This window comes from Xenopus tropicalis, chromosome 5, assembly GCF_000004195.4.
Source record: "Xenopus tropicalis strain Nigerian chromosome 5, UCB_Xtro_10.0, whole genome shotgun sequence".
Lineage (NCBI taxonomy): Eukaryota > Metazoa > Chordata > Amphibia > Anura > Pipidae > Xenopus > Xenopus tropicalis.
In genome coordinates, this window is record NC_030681.2 from 59092695 (window position 1) to 59113692 (window position 20998).

The 20998-nt window shown below is 41.1% G+C and overlaps 1 protein-coding gene across 5 annotated transcripts in view; it reads right to left on the reverse strand.

Moving 5' to 3' along the window:
• ust (uronyl-2-sulfotransferase) overlaps positions 1 to 20998 on the reverse strand; it is a 95679-nt gene that overhangs the window by 25250 nt on the left and 49431 nt on the right. For 4 of the 5 annotated variants that reach the window (XM_031902123.1, XM_018094281.2, XM_031902124.1 and 1 more), the window contains exons 3-4: positions 7603 to 7758; positions 1161 to 1240 (exon numbers count right to left, since the gene is read on the reverse strand). In XM_031902123.1, the coding sequence (XP_031757983.1) occupies positions 1161 to 1240; positions 7603 to 7758 (236 nt within the window). The remainder of the gene's footprint in view (positions 1 to 1160; positions 1241 to 7602; positions 7759 to 20998) is intronic. The other variant, XM_031902125.1, reaches the window with a different exon arrangement.

A 20998-nucleotide genomic window follows, 5' to 3' on the forward strand; every position in this document is an offset into this window, starting at 1 on the left:
TAAATGTTGGTCCCTGTGTCATTCCACAGCAGTCTGGTTTTTGTAGTCCTCCCAATCAGGTGTTTGGTTTCTTGGCAGGGATGAAGTATTTTAGCACAAGCATGTCCATATAATTTTGCAGAACTTTCAAAAGATTAAATATCCACATGGAAAGTCTGCATAATTAACAAAGTATAACACAAATGTAAATTTTAAGCAATTTATCACCAACATGACCCCTGTATATCCCTCTATCTGTATGTTACACACAGAGTTAACACTTTGGCGCAAATTTCAAAATAAATAGTGCTTCTTTCTTTGTTTTGGTGCCCAAGCTGGTTCAGTAGTTCCCTCCTGAGGACTGAATCTTTGCTGCCTGACCATGACTTTTTCTTGCCTGATCCTTTTCATACAGTGTTCTCAGATTAAGCTTGGATGTGTGTAGGATCCCTGTCAACTGCACTGCAGAAAGTTCCTTAGCTCTTAAAATGAAATCTAGAAGGCAAACTATAAAACTAAAAGGTTGCTACATTCTCAAATTACCCAGGATAGACACAACTATGACCATGCAATAAAGGGCACCTATCACATCAACATTTTTTCCCCCACTGGAGGAGAGCCCACACTCTGCTTAGTGCAACTATAGTATTTATTTAAGAACACCTCCCTTGCATTTGCAATGTTGATAAATCATCACATCATCACTGAGTGAGCTGGGTCAATCGTTCATTATGTGCATGCATGTGCCACAACGTTTTGTGTGGGAGGGGATGGGTGGGTCTGAAAAATATTTTGTTAGGGGTGAGTTACAACACTCTCTACTTCCTAATGGATTTAATGTTAATGTTTACAGAAGCACAAGTTGTTGGTGCTGAAATAAATTATGATATTGGGTATGGCCACCGCAATGAGGTATGAGTTAATACAGGGGGTCCATTGGGACCAGTTTCCTGTTTATCAAAAGGTTAGGGCAATGGTACATGTAAATCTGACTGCCACAGCCGACAAAACTGTGACTTGACACTGGAAAATAGGGGTCATTCTTGATTCTAGGTGGCGAAAGTGCAAGAGCACTAAGGGACGCAAGATATCCCCTTAGTAATTGGTACTACTGAAATATGTCAAACCGTAGTGCATCTGTTGTAACAGAAATTGAGAAAACAAGAAAACAGAAAACTTACCTTGAAAAATTAAGGAAATGGACATGTCGAGTAAATAAATATGGCTGATCAGCAGTACTGATGTTTTTAATCAACTCCATCTACAAAAAAAAAAAAAAAAAAATATATATATATATATATATATATTCAACTTTGAAGTTAATATATAAAAACATTCCAATTGTTTTTATATCACCTTTAAAGGGGATATATACCATAAATTTTTACAATGCATGTAAAATAATATAAAATAGAAGTAAGTGCTTTTACTTTAATACCTTTGGGTTCAAATGTGGTTAGGATGAATATTATAACTGAATATGAACTTTATATAAAATGTCTCCTTTAAAGGAGAAGGAAAGGCTAATAAAGAGTTAATCTCAAGCTTCAGGCATACCTTCAGTTCTCTCAATAGTGCCCTTAAGTCTCCCCATTTCCTCCTGTTCAGATGATCAGAAGCCTCATAGGGAAAACGCTGAGCTGCATGAACAGTTATGTCCCATGTCCCCCCCCCCCTAAAGTCACTGACTAAGAAGTCAGTGACTTTAGGGGGGGGGGGAACATGGGACATACCTGTTCAGTTAGTTTGTGAGCATGCAGGTCAAATTCAAATGCAAACTAACTAAATAGTTATGTCCCATATGCCCCCCCCTCAAGTCACTGATTGGTTGCTGACTGCTAACAGCTTAGAGAGCTGTAAAGGATAAGTAAATATTATTATAATCTCCCCTTAAGCAGTTCATACTACTGACAGGATTTTGTAGTAAAATCATTGTGTACATCAAGTTAAAAAGATGTCCCAACCATTTTGCTTTTAGAAAGCATGCTGTTACCATGCAAATCCATCTCTTTACTGTGTCCTTAGATTGTAAGCTCTATGGGGCAGGGACCTCTTTCCTACTGTGTCTCATACCACATGGCACTTACTCCCTTTGTATTTATATATATATTTATTGTATTTATTTATTTTAACACTTGTCCTCCCTGTGTGTTATTTTGTATTTTGTAAGATTGTACAGTGCTGCGTACCCTTGTGGCGCTTTATAAATAAAGTTATACATACATACATTTTGCTGACAAACTCTTCCTACTGAGCTTGTCCCAAATAACACACACTAATTACCTCTTTTGGTATATTCATTGCATAAAAAAGACTCTTAATACTAGTTATTTACAATACTGCTGTCTTTGTTCAGTAGTTCTTACCTTTGACTTTGCTCTGAACCCATTGACTACATATACATAATCCAATTATAGCCTGAAGTCCCGTTCATCTGCCATGCTCCAAGTCAAAATTTACCTGTGGCAGTTGCTTTACTTCAGACATTAAGGGGCTGATTTACTTACCCACGAACGGGTCGAATGGAGTCCGATTGCGTTTTTTTCGTAATGATCGGTACTTTGCGATTTTTTCGTATGTTTTGCGATTTTTTCGGATTCTTTACAAATTTTTCGTTACCAATACGATTTTTGCGTAAAAACGCGAGTTTTCCTATCCATTACGAAAGTTGCGTAAAAAGTTGCGCATTTTGCGTAGCGTTAAAACTTACGCGAAAAGTTGCGCATTTTTCGTAGCGTTACGTTTTAACGCTACGAAAAATGCGCAACTTTTCGCGTAAGTTTTAACGCTACGAAAAATGCGCAACTTTTTACGCAACTTTCGTAATGGATACGAAAAACTCGCGTTTTTACGCAAAAATCGTATTGGTAACGAAAAATTCGTACAGAATCCGAAAAAACATACGAAAAAGTCGCAAAATGTTCGTTTTCAAGTCGGAACTTTTCCAATTCGGGTCGGATTCGTGGGTTAGTAAATCAGCCCCTAAGTCTTCCAGCAGTTCTCAGCCCTCAGCTTTCTCAGCTCTCTTTGTTAACAAAATCTGCTGAAGCACTTCAGCCCCATTGCCCTTAAGACTGTCCTCCTACCTGAACCTACCAACATTCTGATTCCAAGATTTTTGCTTTCCTTTCCCAAAGCAATTTGTTATCATTAACAAAGAGAGACAATCCTGCCTAAGCCAGGGGTCCCAGTGCTGCTCCACCTCAAGCCCTTACACATACCTTGCTTGCACTCAGCTTGGGTCAAAGGGTGGGGGAACTGCATTCCTTACTGGTTCAGAGAGAGCACTTGCACTATTTACACTAAAAGAGCTGATTTTTGTTTTCATGGGTATCAAGTTTCAGTTCTCTTTCCACCCTCAGTCCATTGGAATAGCATCATCAAAGTCATTCTAGCTCTGGCCTCTCAGGTATGTATGTATATCTTTATTTATAAAGCGCTACTTATGTCTCGGGTGACACATTTCTGTCACTCAGGATAACTGGTCTGACATTCTCCCATTGGTAGAGTTTCCACAGGTAAAACTTCAATCATGTTTATCTACAGGCAGCTTCGCCAATGCTTTCTTTTTATAGGATTACTCAGGTCAGGTATCTGGCTCTTACTAAAGACAATTTGTTGAAATCCTTGATTTTTTTTTAGATGTTTGCTAATACACAGGGCAGAAATTGCTTTCAATAATGGCTGGAACTAGAGGTAGGCAGACTTCTGACTTCTTGCCTGACTACAGATTACACTTGCCTACACCCCCCCATGGAACATTCTTTATTAGGCTATACCCTATTATTCCTGCTCCTGCCTTAGACTATACTATCTAACCAAAGTAAGTTGGGTAGGGTTTACACAGTGCTGTTTTTTTGTATTAAGTGCTGTATGGAAAGGACCTGAAAATGGAGCATGTACTAAGATGTTATACTGTCAATTTTGTACATTTACACACAAACTCTCTTCACCGAGATATAGATATTGATTGTGGTACTTTGTGTTATTAAAAAAAATTGAACTGGATTTTAAGGAGTTCTTACGGTTAATTGAATAACTAAAGGGCACAGTATAAAGTGCAAAAAATAAACACACTTTGTTCCATGCCACACTGCAAGTGCTTCTGGCTGCAGGTCCTTCTGCTCCAAAATGGAGCACAAAGACCTGTGATCTTTCTATAATTACAGTGCTGTCTGCAATGCTGTATTAAAGAGGATGGAAGGAGGCCTCACTCTTGTCCCATAACTGCAATCTGCACTCCAGGGTGGGATAGAAATCTGGCAAGAGATGCACAGTGGCGCTGGTGTGATCTGTATCCCATTCAAGAATATCTTTTTTCCTTGCCTCATCAAAGTAGATTCCTGCACTGGCTCTGGTACATATGGAATACCCACAAATCAGTGGGTTTCCATAAAAGTATGTTTTCCTTTCACACTTCAGAAATAAATTTGCCAGTAAATGTGCAGCACAACAGAAAATATGAAAGAAATCCAGAACTATAGATGGGCAAGCGGCACCAAATGGCTTAAAGGATATGTAAATGTAAAAATAAAAATGTTAAAAACATGAAAAAATGTTAATGAGGGTGCCAAATAAGGGCTGTGATTGGCTATTTGGTAGCTCCTATGTGGACTGGCTGCCTAAGTGAGGCTCTATTTGGCAGTACAACTGTTTGAGCAAAATTGAAGGGGAGGGGGAGCAACATGTTGCTCACGAACCACTGGTTGGGGATCACTGCTGTAGACAGTCAGCAATATTTTTGGGGAAGAGCAGTAGCTTTTGCATTGCTACCCTGCCATATAGACCACTGCTGTTTAGTGTTCTGCTGTAGGACTCATGAACAACATTCGCCAATGTGAGACAGGCTTTCATTTGCTTAGAAGTTACCCTGGCTTCCTTTGTAATTTCTCAGACTATTAGACGCCTTGTAGTTAGAGTTATCTTTGATGGTCGACCACTTCTGGGTAGGGTAATAACAGTCTTGAATTTCCCGATTGTACAGTACACAATATATCTGACTGTTGATAAATGGAGTCCAAACTCTTTAGAGACAGTCTTATAACCTTTTCTAGCTTTATAGGCATCAACAACCTTTTTTTCTGAGATCCTCATACACCTCCTTTGTTTAAACCATGATACATATCCACAAATGTTGAATTGTTAACACCTTCCACACAGATGGATATTCCTTTTTTCTGGTTATTTGATCTATGAGCTGAATGTTGTGTAAATATATCAGAAAGCACCACAGCTTTATTGTAATCAGCTTGAAAAAGGAACTAAAATGTTCTGAAAGCTTGCTATGGTTATCTTAGTTAGCCAATAAAGGTATTACCTTTATACCACTTTTGTTATTTTTTATTTCAAAAGGGTTACCCTGTAACAACCTAGAAGCCAATTTAGAAGGGAATCAGCTCCTTTCTGTTACTTCACAGTAGCTAATTATTTGTACTGCTGTTCTGGGGTTCTTATGAAAAGAGAGTGCTAACTTGCAAGCAGTGCTATGGTCCAGTGATCTAACCTGCAAAAAGGAGCATCTGATAACAGAAACTCATTGAATCCAAATGCTGCCTGCAATTTAGAGGAACAGGGGAAAATGCGTTCTTGTTATTAGTGGTACTTTAGATCACTGTACCATAGCAAGCTATAACAATTAGCAAGTTAGTAAGGTGCACTGAAAAGAGTTGATTCTCTACTTTCATTAGTCACCTAACAGAGCAGTACAGTCAACAACCACAAACCAGCACTTGTAAATGCTTACATTCCCAATAGCTGGACAGCACAAGCCTTAATCACAGTTTTCCCACCAAATAGAATGGTAAACAGCTGCAGGAAGATCAATTGAGCCACTGATGTTTTACTTAATAAGCAGCAGTCAAAATGCAAGTGTAATACAAGCATAGGAGTTTAAACATTCTTTTTAGTAGGTATATACTTTCATACTACAGTTTTAAAGGAGAAGGAAAGGCTAGTAAAGCGTTAATCTCAAGCTGCAGGCATACCTTCAGTTGTCTCAATAGTGCCCTTAAGTCTCCCCATATTTTGCTTGTTCAGATGATCAGAAGCCAAACAGGAAGAAAAACGCTGAGCTGTGTAAAGAATGCATCCCTCTTCCACCGAGACTTAGACCAGCTCTAGAGTAAGCGCATTTAACGTACACTGTGAGCACGCATAAGCAGGAGCACCTTGGGTAGAGTAGGTTGCACCCGCGTCTATGGGAGGGAGAGGAATTGCGCATGCGCTTTTTCTTATGTGGCTCCATGTTTGACTAATTTAAATATCCAACATGGCGGCCGCAATTGTAGCTAAACAATGCATAGAATAATCGGCGAGTGCTCAGAAAATACTTGCTGAAAAGGTAAAAAAAATGTAGCAATCAGCTACAGGAACATGAGGCCTATGCATGTATGAGGTCGCATTCTTAACCCTTTCCTTCTCCTTTAAAGGAACAGTAACACCAACAAATGAAAGTGTTTTATTGAAATATAATGTACTGTTGCCCTGCACTGGTAAAACTGGGGTGTTTGCTTCAGGAACACTACTATAGTTTATATAAATAAGCTGCTGTGTAGCCACGGGGGCAGCCATTCAAGCTGGAAAAAAGGAGAAAAGGCACAGGTTACATAGCAGATAACAGATAAGACACCATTGTATTCTACAGGGTTTATCCGTTAGCTGCTATATAACCTGTGCCTTTTCTTCTTTAGAATGGCTGCCCCCATGGCTACACACCAGGGTTTATATAAACTCTAATAATGTTTCTGAAGCAAACACAAAACTTTTACCAGTGCAGGGCAGCAGTACATTATAGTTTAATTTCTTTGAAATATATACATTTTTTGGTGTTACTGTTCCTTTAAGGAAGCAGTGAATATCAAGATATCATTCTACTGAACAATCATTCATCTGGAAATTTTGAAATATTAATCTTTGTGGTATGGTTCTTACAGAAGTTATAACCAGAGCGAAATACTTAGGACAAGCAAATATAATAACTTTCTGGAATGGTTTCCAATGCCATTTAAGGGCACCTATCAGTGGAAAACTGTTTGCTCCACTGGAGGAAGCAATACCATTTTGTGAAATAAATGTTGTTGGTTGTAAGAGCTATGCCACCCCCCAGATGCATGTGCTTAATGAGCTAGCCAGTATGTTTTCTAATTAAGCACATGTGTGGCTGTGGGTAGCATAGCGCCTGCTACCGGCATTTTTTTTTACAAAAATGTAGTTTTCCCTCAACTGGATTGCGGATTCAATTAGCCCACACCTCTGGTGTAAATAGTTTTACCCCCAGATAGGTGTACTTTAAAGCCGTTGATAAGTCATAAATTCTGTGTGTGCAGATTTACCCACAGGTACCTCCTGACTTGGATGGATTCTGTCTTCAATGCCATGGTAGTAGTAACCAAGGCTAGCTTAAGAACAGAATTCAAGTCTGGGGGGCTGTGGGTAAATCTGCACACACTGAACATATTCGTTATCACTGTAAATGTTTAAATATGCAGAAAAGAGCTATGGCATGGGTTACATTAATGGGAAAACTTTTTACATTAGCAGATTCTCAATGCAGATATGTTTTCAGTTACTTTAGAGAAACCTCTAAAAGGCACTTAAAATGTTCTAAAACAACCAAGCACTTACCTGCTCATTTCTGGTTAGTCTGGTTTTGTTGTGAATGTCAGACGTTACTAAGTTGAACCCATGTTTTTCAGATAAAATGCGTAGCAGTAGGACAATTGTCCTGCTTCCACACTTTCCAACTCTGTTATATACTACTTGACTAGGAAATGGAAGTATCTAAACAAAAGAAAGAATATTGGTACAGTCTAGTTATAAACCCAAAGTAAAAAAATAACTAATATGAGTACAATATGAGTACAAGTAGGGAAATAAAAAGATGAGTTTTGTGGTTGAGTTGATGCGCTCCGCCTGCGTTCAGCTCCTGGATGTACCTGTATTAGTACAGGCCAATAAGGAGGAAAGGGCTGAGATTTATTCTGCACTCCCCTATGGTAGAATGCAGAAAGAATCCCCAGCAGGAGAACGTAGGGCAAAACGCTCATGTGTAAGAGCCCTAAAAATATTGATTGTTATTAAAAGATAATGCAACTTATTTTTTCTAATGTTTCACATATATGTTATAACATTATAACCTTTTGTATAGCAATGTTACAAGCTGTAATCATTCCTCATTAATTTTTTATATTACATTAGAGATGATAAATCAAAGTAGCAGTATTTTTAACTGATAACTGAGCACATGAATAATTATGTCTTCCACTAGTATTTTGCATAATTTGCAACCAGTATCAATTGGGAATCACAAATACTTTGTTAAAACAAAATTGGGGCTTTACATGAACTCATTTAGTTAGGAAATTCTAAGTTTGAAAACTTAAATAAATAAAACTATAAAATTAAAACAATATAGTTTTAGGCTTTATAAAGCAAGTAAAACAGTTGCACTGACTCCTTCCACTTCTATTCATCTTGCCAAATCAGTCTTATATGTACAAAAAAAGAGAAAAGTCAGCCCTCTTTAGTGTGGTTATATCATTTAAATATCATAAATTACTAGTAATAAATAAACCATTTATTAATAGTAATAAACCAAGTAATTTACATTTTTGTGGATTCTATCCACTTCCATATAGCTTTCAGCATTAATAATTGTACTATAATGTCAAGATTTGAGTGGTTTTCCTACATATCTTTATGGCATGGGCATTCTATACAGTAAATCACACCTTTGGTTTTGGAGTTGATTTATCCTCCATTGCTTACTGAATCTATTGTTAAATTTTTTTACCTGTTGTTGTAGGGTTGAAAAGGTTATTTCCTTTTATCGAGTTAAACGAAAGGTAACACAATTTTTTTACATTACAAATATACATTTTAAACACTTTAGCTAATATATATAACAGACCGAAATTTAAATATTATAAGTTGTTATTGAATAAAAATCATTACCTTGGCTGTATAGGGCACAGCTAAAAAAAGACGGTGTGTTACTTGGCCACACATGATTCCATGTCACGTACACACCTTGTGCTCATTCACCCCCATCTTTTCCCAGCATATACAGATATTTCGCCATGGGGTCTCTGATCACTCTCCATTGTCTTTCACTATAACACTGACGTCCTGCTCTAATAAACCATTAAGGATTCAGCCATGCTGGTTAAATCTCCCTGATTTAATACTGTGGTGCTGTAGTCCAGTAACTCTGTCCAGAACTTTTGAATCTCTGTGCAGTCCCAGAAAATATGCATGTAGTTGCTTTGCTCAATGTTACATTTGGGGAATACATTCGGATAACCCGGGTAAATTTGGGCCAGCCTGTGAGGTGTCAGGTATACTCTGTTTAGGAACTTTGTGTGTATGTACGTATCCCTGGAGGATATATTGGTATCTGGTATTTGACTTAGAATTTCCTTCCAGGTAGCCTCGTCTAACTGAGGGAAGTCCTGTTGCCACTTGTGTGCGAAATGCCTGGGTGGATCAAAGTCATCCTGCAAAAGGATAGTGTAAAACCAGCTAACCTGTTTGGTAAGGTCAGGGCGCCTCAGGTAACGCTTTAGTGTTGTTGCCGTTATATTGGGGGCGTTACCCAGGAATTGGGTGTAGAGCGCATGCCATAATTGGAGAAACCTGAACAACATAAGGTTATGCAACCCGAATTCGGTCTGCAGTTGTACAAACTGCTTAAAACCCCCAGCTGAGACTATATGCCCAAGGTGTTTCACCCCCGCTGCTGCCCAGGTGCTAACATCTGGTATTACACAGAGATAGGGAAGGGCCTCGTTGCCCCATAGTACTGTCCATTTAGACCATTTAGATAATTAGTTTTTTGGAATATTGTCACTACTGTTTTCATGACAGGTGTGAGGGGGTATATGGATGAGGTACCTCTGTGCAATTGGTTTGCTAGTGCCTCAAAGGAGGAGATCACCCCTGCCTCTAGTACCACTGCTTGATTGTTTGGATTGGGGTTTAGCCACCACCAGGCGAACACCAGTTGACTTGCGTAGTAGTACATCTCAAAGTTGGGTAGGGACTTTTCCCAGTTCACCCTCAGTCCTGAGAATCCCCCAAACCGGCCCGTCACATGCAGGAGTTCGGACAGGGATTCCCTCGGGTCTGCCAGGTATATCAACTTTTTATCTGCGTATAGTGACAGTTTTTTCTTCTAGTTTTTGCAATTTGAGTCCCTTTATGTTGGGGTTCACAATGATTTGTATAGCCAAGGGCTCTATGGTGAGGGCAAAAAGCAAGGGTGACAGCGGGCAACCCTGCCTGGTTCCCCTTGCCAAACTGAACTACTGTGACAGACCTGAGTTTACCCGTATCCTGGCCCTAGGTGTATCATATAGGGCTTTAATCCATTTTATAAATTTTTCTCCCAAAGCATACCTTGCTAAAATTTGCCACAGGTAGGGCCATTCTACTGTATTGAAGGCCTTCTCTGTGTCCAAGGACACCACTATTCTCTCTCCCGGATTCTGGTGTACTGTGATAATGTTTGTATATAGTCGTCTGTGCTTTTGTTGGGCATGAAGCCGGTCTGATCCGGGTGGATTAACTGTTCTATTGCTGCTTTAGGCAATTGGCTAGAATTTTTGCTAGGATTTTGACATCAGAGTTCAGGAGAGAGATCGGTCGGTATGATCCACATTTTTCTGGTGGTTTGCCCCCCTTTAGAATTAGTGTGATGGTGGCTAGCTTGGAGGACTCTGGGAGCGGGGTCCCCCGGTGGATCTTATTGAAAAGGGTTGCCAGTTGTGGGTTTATGGTGTCTCCGTGCACTTTGTACCACTCAATAGGTAGGCCATCTGGTCCTGGTGCCTTACCCATGGGGAAGTCTTTTATTGCCTCTGCGACTTCATCTACCGTGATGTCTTGGTTAAGGAGTTCTGATCCCTCTCTGGGGAGTTTGGGGATTGGGATATTATCTAGGTATTGGGCGAGGGCTTCTTGGGTACTGAAATTTAGATTTATACAGTTCGGAGTAGAACTCGGTGAATTCATTTTGGATTTGGTCTAGCTCGTATAACTCATTTCCCTCTGAGGTCAGAATTCTAGGGATTGCTGTCAGCTGGGTCTGTTCTCTAGAGAGTATGGCCAGTAGGCATCCGCATTTGTCGCCTTTTTCGTACTAGTTTGCTATTCTCTTGATTTCCCTTTGAGAGTACTTTTCTGTGTATACTAGGTTGATATTGCGCTGTCGTGAGGGCCTCTCCTACCATTACTGAGTTGTTCCTAGTGTAATTCCGCTCTGCTTCGTCTAAGGCCTCTCTGGCTTCTGTGAGTGTTGCGTCTAGTCTACGCCTCGCCTCTTTAATCAGGGAGATATACGTTCCCCTGGCAAAAGCTTTGCCCGCATCCCACACCACTGGCTCTGATGCTGATCCTAAGTTAGTCTCCCAGTATGTTTTAAATTGACTTTCAAATTCCCTCTGTACAAACTCCTGCTGGATCCATCTGGGTGGTAGTCTCCACTGGCTCGCCTCCATCCCATCCGGGACTATGAGGTCCATCTGTATTGGTGCATGGTCAGAGCAAACTCTGGTACCACAGGAAATTGAGTTCACCAACTGCAGGATTGGAGGGGAGGCCAGTGCCAGATCTATCAGTGAGAGAGTGGCAGGAGAATTGCCGTGTATTTGGGTGGGACCACCTCCAGACATCCGTTAAGTTGGATGCCCAGAGCCAGTCCCCTACAGCAGCTGTGTCATTTCTACCGGCCATATCTGTCTGAGACTGTATTTTCTATTGAGGGGAGGCTGGTCTTTCTGAAGAGGATTGCCACACCCCTCAAGTAGGAGGAGTACTCTGCGTGCAGAGTGGGGTGAATCCAGTGTTGCCTGAGGGCCCTAACTCTCTGGCCTATGAGTTGTGTTTCTTGCAGCAACATGATGTCTGCTCCTAGTTTTTTACAGTGGTCTAGAACTAGTGAACATTTGATTTTGTCGTTAAGGCCTTTGACATTCTATAATACTAGTCTGATTTTACTGTTTGCCATATTCGATGTGTGTTTGTGTAATAAGGTTGTGAAGTGCAGGATAGGTACCCACAGGCTGGCCGCTGGCCCATAGTAGGGTTGCACTGGAAGCCCATAGGGTTAGGGGGAGGAAAGAGAAAAGAAAGGTAAAAACAGCAAAAGGTAGATAACAAAAAATCCCCGAAGTGCCCACCTCCCGGTATTCCCTCCCGAACATGGAGATACATTGTTCCCGTAACTGTAACTGAAGCTTTGAGGAGAGCTTGACCAGGTCAGTTCTCCTTGGTTCTTTTAACCATAAACTGGTGTCTCATCTCAGTCCAGCTGTAGAGACAGCATTCTCAACTTCAATTTGTGTCCTTTAACAGACTTGTCCGCTTTGGGTATTGGCCCCAGCTGTGCACTTATCTCTGTTGTACCCCTCTGTTTTTATTTGGGATGTAGAGGGCATTTGCACTGCGGGTTCCCTCTGAAAAAGTAGGTTTAGTGTAGGCTCCCGGGCCCTTAACTAGCCCTGGTGTTGCCCCCCCATGCCTGCATTGTAACTTACGGACCTGCGGGGTCTATTGAGGCCATTATACTCACTACTCCAGATTCTGCTTGCTTAGTTGCGCGGGGATTTGGGTGGGAGCGTGGAGGGCTCGCCTGTGCTGGCTGCGTTCTGTGCCGTGTTTCCAATCAGTGGATTGCCCCGTCCGGGTTTTTTAAATATCTGGGCCTTGTCTCCATCAACAACACGCAGTTTGGCTAGAAATATCATGCTGTAGACTATGCCCATGGGTATAGTGAGACTCTTGTTCCCTTGTAGAGTAGGTTGCCTTTCCGGTGGGCGGTCTGGAGGGCAGCGTCTCTGTCCCTGTAATTCAGCAATTTAATCAGAAAGGGGCGGGGGGAGTGCCCGGTGGTAGTGGCCTTGTAGGGACCCGGAGGGCCCGCTCAACCACAAATTGTGGTGAGAATATCTCTGCTCCCAGTAAGTCTTTCATCCAGTGTTCGGCGAAAATTTCTGGGTTTGGCCCTTTACTCCTCTCTGGTAGGCCTACTACCCTTATATTGGATCGCCACTGCCTGTTCTCCATATCTTCCAGTTTATCGGTTGTCTGCTTTATTAGTTTCTGCATTTGGGATAACTCACTTGGGACAGGAGCTGTGCGGTCCTCTAGGGTGCTTATGCGTTCCTCTAATGCCCCCGTTCTCTTATGGCCTGCACATCTTGTTTGAGAAGGGAGATTTCCACTCTTACCTCCTCTATTTTTGTCATCAGCGTGGCCGTGATGGACGTTTGGCAGGCCGCGATTGCCTCCAGGATATCTTACGTGGAGGATGCAGGATTTTCCTGGTTGTCTAGCGTGGTAGGGGGAGATGCAGGCTGTTCTGCGGGCGGCGTGGGGCTGCGGGTGCCATCTTGGCTCGCTCCGCACGCGAACTGCCCCAGCTTCGCCACTGTTTCTGAACGCACCCGGTCCAGCGGTCCAAGAGGAACTGGGGTAGGTGTATTTGGTGTCGCTTGGGGTGATCAGGGTGGGCCGTTAAGGGTACTTAATAGCGGAGCTACTGTAAGATGCGACTTAGCTGCTAGTGGAAGTCCCCACCCTGACAACCATCCTTCTAAAGGTTGTGATGATGACTTTAGAGGTAATGATTCCTGCTGTAGCTACCTCTGGCCATTTAGAGTACAAATCATATGCGACCAACAAGTACCTCTGGTGTTATGGTGCAACAGAGATTTCTCCACATATATCCAGCTGAATTGTATCCCATGGCGCTTGTGGAAAAGGCCTAACTTGTAGTGGAGCAGCAGATTTCTTCAGATATTTCCCAGTGAGTAAGCAAGATTCACAGTTTCGAATCAAGGTTTCAATTTGGTTGTCTATACCAGTCCACCATACTGCTTCTCTACAAAGCTGTTTTGTTCTCCCCACACCTAAATGCCCTTCATGGGCCATCCTGAGGACTGCTGGCCTTAGTGCAGTTGGAATAATTGCCCTGTGTCCTCATACTAAACAAACATCTTTCCAAGGTGACCATTCTGTTCTCACTTGGTAGTATGACTGAAGGTGTCCTGGTTAACCCCTTTTACTGCCAGCTGTTTTGGTCAAAGCGGAACTTGTATTGCCAGTTTTTGAACATTTTGCACTGTTTCACTTTAGGGGCATTTCCGCGGGAGGACTTTTAGTTTACCCAGGAAAACAATATATTGTTTTTTTCAGAAAAACCTAAGCTTTCAAAATATGGTAGATTTTTGTGTAATTCCAATTCTGTAACAAGATATAGGCTTCTAAATATCTAAAAATGAAAAAAAAAATCAAATTTTCCATAATATAAACACACATATTAGAAACAAAAATTATTTTATGCACGAATATACAACTGATTTGGAAAGTCCCATGTCTCCTGAACGTGCTAATACCAAATATATATAGTTATGGAGATTTCTTACTTGTGTAGGTCAAAAACTCCCAGCAGCACAGGACAAAAATTCCACTAACAGAAGGTTTATCCCAGAAAATTGTACATTTTTGGAAAGAACAGATTTTGGGGAATCCAGAATAGGCACAACTGTCTGTCTACTCCAAACTATCAAGTTGCTTTCCTAAAGTTATTGGTTTTTATCAAAATGTGTGAAATTTTTAAAAAATCGCTTCCAGTCTATAGTATCTTATCTCCTACAGGTCATAAAGTAACCAAATAAAACACCCGAAATATGAACGCCATACTTAAGTATGTGGCATGTAGGGGCCCCAATGTGAACATACCCCCATATGATCTATCATTTCTGTTATTTTAGCTCCAGCAAAATCAACACATTTACATCATTATATGTGGGATAAAGCTAGTAAAAAGTACGCTCACCCAGAAAGTCATATATTTTTGGAAAGTACACATTCCCCCGAATCTAAAATGGGTACCCTTGTCTTTCTACTCCAAAGTACCAAGCCGCACAGCTTTTCTAAAGTTAGCAATTTTGATGACAATTCCAAAAATCCCCTCAAAGCTTCCACTTTGCAGCATCTTATCTCCCACATAGTGTTAGGTACCAAGATAAAACACCCTAAATTTAAACGCCAGGGGTCCACTGAACAGTTTGATGCCCAATATGTATAGGTTTACCTAAATATTTGGCATGTAGGGGCCCCAATGGGAACATACCCCCATATGATCTATCATTTCAGCTCCTGCAAAATCAACACATTTACATCCTTTATGTGGGATAATGCTACAAAAAAAGTACACTCACCCCAGAAAGCCATATATTTTTGCAAAGTACACATCCCCCCGAATCTACAATGGGTAAACATTTCTTTTTGCTCCAAAGTACCAAGCTGTAAAGCTTTCCTAAGTTTGCAGATTTTTATGACATTTAGAAAATCGCACAAAAATGTTGCAATTTGCTGCATTTATCTCACACAATTTCTTGCGTACAAAGGCAAGTCACCCCAAATAGGAACACCAGAGGTCTACTGAACAGTTTGATGCCCAATATGCATAGATATACCAAAGTCTGCGGTATGTACTGACCCCAAAATGAAAATAGTGCATATGGATTTCTCGCCTGCCAGCTCAGCTTTTCATACAGAGACCCCTGACAGCGTATTATGTGCCGTAAGACCCCCTAACTATACAGAGACCCCCAGAAAACCATATATTTTTGTAAAGTACACATTCTGATGAATTCAAAATAGGTAGTTATTTTTGTACACCAAAGTTACACCTGGCAAAGCTATGCTAAAAACACTTATACAGGGATAAAAATGCGATAAAACCACAAAAATTGTGCAAATCAGTGAAACAACAAAATAAGTATATTAGTGGTCAGAATATCTGATCCAATAGTCACGCTGTCAAAATAAACAGTTTTTAGGTAAAAGAAACTAAAAAAAAAGTGGTAAAATAAAAAAAAACAACCCCCCCCCAAAAAAAACAAAGTGTTTGTGTATACATGTGTAAAAGTTGTGTGACAGTGTGTAAGTGTGTATATGAGTGTATATAAGTGTGAAAAAAACAAAAAACAAAAAAACAACCTGCTAAATTGTGTGCTGTAAGTGTGTGTAAATGTATGTAAGTGTGTATAAATGTATATAAGTGTGTGTGTAAGTGCAAAAAAAACCCCAACACCTTACCTGTCCTGAAGCACCGATCGCTTGGCTCTGTCCTCCAGGCTGCAGGATCTCAGTGGGCGGCAGCATTGGGGGGAAGCAGGAAGCAGCAGATGCGATGCAATCGCGTCTGTTGCTTCTAGGTTGGTCCTGTGACGATCACGTCGCAGGACCCACATGACAGCCCCCCTGGCTCATTGCCCAGAGGGCTGTCATCGCTTCAGAGAGAATCCTTCAAATGCCGACGACGTATGGGACCCGTCATACATAGTTACATAGTTACATAGGGTTGAAAAAAGACCAGTGTCCATCAAGTTCAACCCATCCAAGTAAACCCAGCACACTTAACCCACACCTACCAATCTATACACTCACATACATACACTATATATACAACCACTAGTACTAACTGTAGATATTAGTATCACAATAGCCTTGGATATTCTGATTGATCAAGAACTCATCCAGGCCCCTCTTAAAGGCATTAACAGAATCTGCCATTACCACATCACTAGGAAGGGCATTCCATAACCTCACTGCCCTCACCGTGAAAAACCACCTACGCTGCTTCAAATGGAAGCTCCTTTCCTCTAATCTAAAGGGGTGACCTCTGGTGCGCTGATTGTTTTTATGGGAAAAAAGAACATCCCCCAACTGCCTATAATCCCCTCTAATGTACTTGTACAGAGTAATCATGTCCCCTCGCAAGTCGTTGGCAGTAAAAATGTTAAACAGATGGCCATTCTCTGCGTAAGTATGTTAGTATTTCTTGAATCACTGGATCATTCTGAGATGAGGTCACCAAGTCTTTTGGAGTAACTGTAAAGACTAATGAATTGGATATCATCAGACTGTCTTCTTCCTCCTGTAAAGTCTTTGTCTCCTCAGGTTGAGGACCACACAGGACAGGTAATCCGCAACTTAATTTAATTTTCCGGGTCTGTAGCGGACTTCAAAGTTGTATTGATATAACCTGTCTGACCATCTGTGAATACGCAGAGGACGATGGCCTGATCCTGATGTAGACAGCGAGGACGTTAGGGGCGTTAGAGAGCTTGAGAAGCAAAAGCAACAGGGTGCTCCACTCCATGTTGAATCTGTGATAAGACTGCACCTATGCCAACGGCTGAAGCATCACAAGGTGCATTTGGTGAAAAATGTGCAAGGGTTGGTGCTGAAGCAATACACTGCCTCAGTGTACAGACTGCTTGGGAACAAGCTGGTGTCCACTCCCACTGTACATCTTTTTTTAATAAGGCACGTAATGGTATTGTGATTTCTGCATAGTCAGCTACAAAACGTAAATAATAGTTTGTAAATCCCAAAAAAGAAGCAATTTCTGCTCTTTTGGTCTTTTGGTTCAGGCAATTGATGTATGGCCTCAACATTGGATTGTAAGGGCTGAATTCCCAGTGATGATAATCTATGACCCACAAAGTCAACACATTTTGCTTCATTCAAGGTGAGGTTATAGTCCATCAGCCTGTGGAACATCTGATCAAGGATTGCATTGTGTTTCTTCAGAGAGGGTGCATGGATAATTATGTCATCCAGATAAATTGTTACCGCAGAGATTCCTGCAAAAACAGAGACCATGACTTTCTGGAAACAGCTTGGGGCAGAACACAGTCCGAATGGCATGTGTTTGAAAAGTCCTAGATGTGTAATGAAAGCGGTCAGGTTTCTAGCCTGACAAGACATGGGTATTTGTAAATAGCCTTGATGGAGGTTCAGCTTTGTGAAAATTTTTGACCCATGGCATTGGGAAATTAAATCTTCTAGAGTGGGCAGAGGGTAACAATCGGGTATTATTGCTTTGTTTACCTGACGTAAGTCCACACATAGCCGAATCTGCTCATCCTTTTTTTTTTTGCAATTACTAGGTTTGAGACCCATGGGGCAGAGACAAGTGGTTCTATAATATATGAAACTGCAACCTGCTATTAACCGGCCTCCCTAACTCCCATCTTTCCCCCCTACAGTCTATATTAAATACTTCTGCCAGAATTCTCCTCCTTTCATCCAGGAGAGTTCAGGCCCTTCCCCTGCTAAAGTCCTTATCGTGGCTTCCTATTAAACAAAGAATATCTTACAAACTTCTTCTTCTAACCTTCAAAGCCCTCCATTCCTCTGCTCCTCACTACATATCTTCCCTTGTGTCTCCGTATGTTCCTGGCCGACTCCTTCGTTCCTCGCAGAGCAATCGTTTGATTGCGCCCTCCACTACTACTGCGGTTTCCCGCCTTAAACCTTTCTGCCTTGCTGCCCCTTACATTTGGAATGCCCTCCCTGATTTCCTCCGGAGGGAATCCTCCCTCTGTCTTTTTAAAACTAAAGTTAAAGACTACCTTTTGGAGCACTCACCCAGCACCTGACCAGGGAACTGGCACTTATATTGTAGTGTCACCCACTGTAACCTGCAGCACTTATATTTGCCTATTTGTGTTTGTTAGTTACCCTCCCATATAGATTGTAAGCTCTACGGGGCAGGGACCTCCATCCTCTTGTGTCCTCGACTCTTAACATTGCAGCTGTATTTATCTTGTATTTATTAACACCCTGTTTGTATTAATGTATTCTACTGTACAGTGCTGCGTACATAAGTAGCGCTTTATAAATAAAGATATACATACATACATACATAATATCCTCCTGCAACAGCTTATTAAGTTCTGTTTCTACTGCAGCGCTGATTGCTAGAGGGGGCCTGCGCAAGGACTGCATCACTGGAGATACTTGAGCGTTCACCCTTGGATTGTGAGAAAATTTGCATATGCGACCCAGTCCATTAAAGGCCTGAGGGGATATTATTCCTTCCAGACAGTGTCTACAGCATTTGTCTGGTCAAGAACTTTAAATTCCAGTGCATGAAACAAGTCGAGCCCCAGTAGGTTTGCTCCTTTCTCAGTGACATAAAATGTAAAGCTTCCCTAATGCTTGTTTTGGTGTGTAACAGGTAAGGATAGCTTGCCCAAGACTGAAATTTGGGTATTACTGTAGCCTGTTAAGCAAGTTAGTGTATCTTGGAGTGGGTAATGCCAAAAATGTGCATTGTATGTAGCAGCGTTTATAATGGAAACCTTTGCCCCGGTGTCAAAAAGTAGTGGCATTGTGACATTAGCAATAACACAGTGGCAGAGTTTGAAATTTGCATTATCCTTACCCACACCATGAATCTGACTTTCATCAGGTACACAGTCATCTTGCTCCTTTTAAATTGCTCTTTCTACCGATCTCAACATCTATAAAACCGTTTAAACCATTTTTAAACCATTGCTTCTTTTGAAGCATGTGCTATAAGTATGTTCATTAACCTCAGTATTATCAGTGGGGTTATTTTTGGCTGAAGTTTCAGACTGAGTAGAAGATTTTCTGCTAGGTCCCCTGGTGGGGGGGTGTACCGAGAAAGGGAACTGTCTTTAAAGTCTCCATCCAGTTCCAACATTATTAACCAATTTCTCATTAACATATATACAGTTAGATCAGCCCAGGTTTATACTCATCCACAGAGTCTTCAATTTAAGTCCTGTGCCTTTTTCAATTCTCTTTTGGATTTCTCTTATCTGGGGTTTGTCTATTTCTTCTTATTTTGTTTTTAGGTGTTGTCACTTCCATCCATCCATCTTTTCCTGGGAGCTGTGGAATCTTCGGGGTTTGCGAGAATTTTATCCACTTTGTTAGATCTGGTTCTTCAATGTTGCAGAATCTGCAGAATGGTGCCAGGTCCTCATGTGAGTTAAGTGTTGCTGATTCCCCTTCTTTGTTCACTTGAATGTTAAAAGGGAATCGCAATCGGAACGTTATCCCTTTTTCCTGTAAATTGTTTGTTCCCTTTGTTGTAATGTATACCACGATAAATCTTGGTGTAGTATTATCTCCACGTTCATGTACTTTAATGGCTTTATTTTCCTGGCTTTTTGTAAAATCTCCTCTTTTATCGAAAAGTGGGGTAGGCAACATATTATATCTCTGGGTTTTTCTATGGGTAGGCCGCGCAGCCTTAACACCCTATGCACCCTTTTTATGCTAATTGGGTTAGTAGATTCTTTTTCCAATATTTGGTTAAAGAGTTGCGTAACAATGTTTTGTAAATTGCTCCTACCCTTTAGGTAGCCCCCTTATCCTTATATTGCACCATCTGCCTCTGTTATCCAAATCATCTAAGCATCTCTGCAACGTATATTTAATTTGATCATGTCATGTGAAGGCAGATATTAGTGCATCTACTGTATTTTCCACAGCGCCATTCCTGGTCTCAATATCAGAAACTTTGGTGTGCAGCACGGCTGTTCTTTACTCTTTCCGTGTTTACCCATGTCTGTAGGCTGATCTCTGGAGTGAATCTGGATGGAACTTTACAGAGCCTCTCTACTTTGTGTCTAGCATGCTAGGCAGCTAGCCATGCCCCAGCTTAATAATTTTATTCTTAAGCTAGTAGATAGGAATCAAACTGGGTTCCAGACTGGTAAGAAGATCACTATATCTATATAGCAGGAGGCTTTGAGCAAATTTACATATTCCACAATGAGAGTAATTTTGTCATTAGATGTTACTGAAGTGTTTGATTTTGGGAAATTGATTTTTTTTGGAAGGCTCTTCATAAGTTTGGTTTTTGAGACAAATATATAGCTTGGGTCCAATTATTGAATTCCTCCCTGCTTGGTAACGTTTGCATAAATACTTTAGTGTCAGCCCCCTTTCTGCTTGAGAGGGGCACCTGGCAGAGTTGCCTCCAATCCCCTGGGTTGTCTGCCCTAGCTATAGAAGTTTTGGCTATTATTATGTTTGCTGATGAGATAATAATTTGTAGGTATAGCACATAAATCAATTCAGTCTGCAGGATGCATCTAAATTAACTGCTAATTAGCCATACAGGATGTAGATTTAATATGTTGTTGGTATTAACGTGCTGAGGTAGCAATTCTATCAACAGACGGTA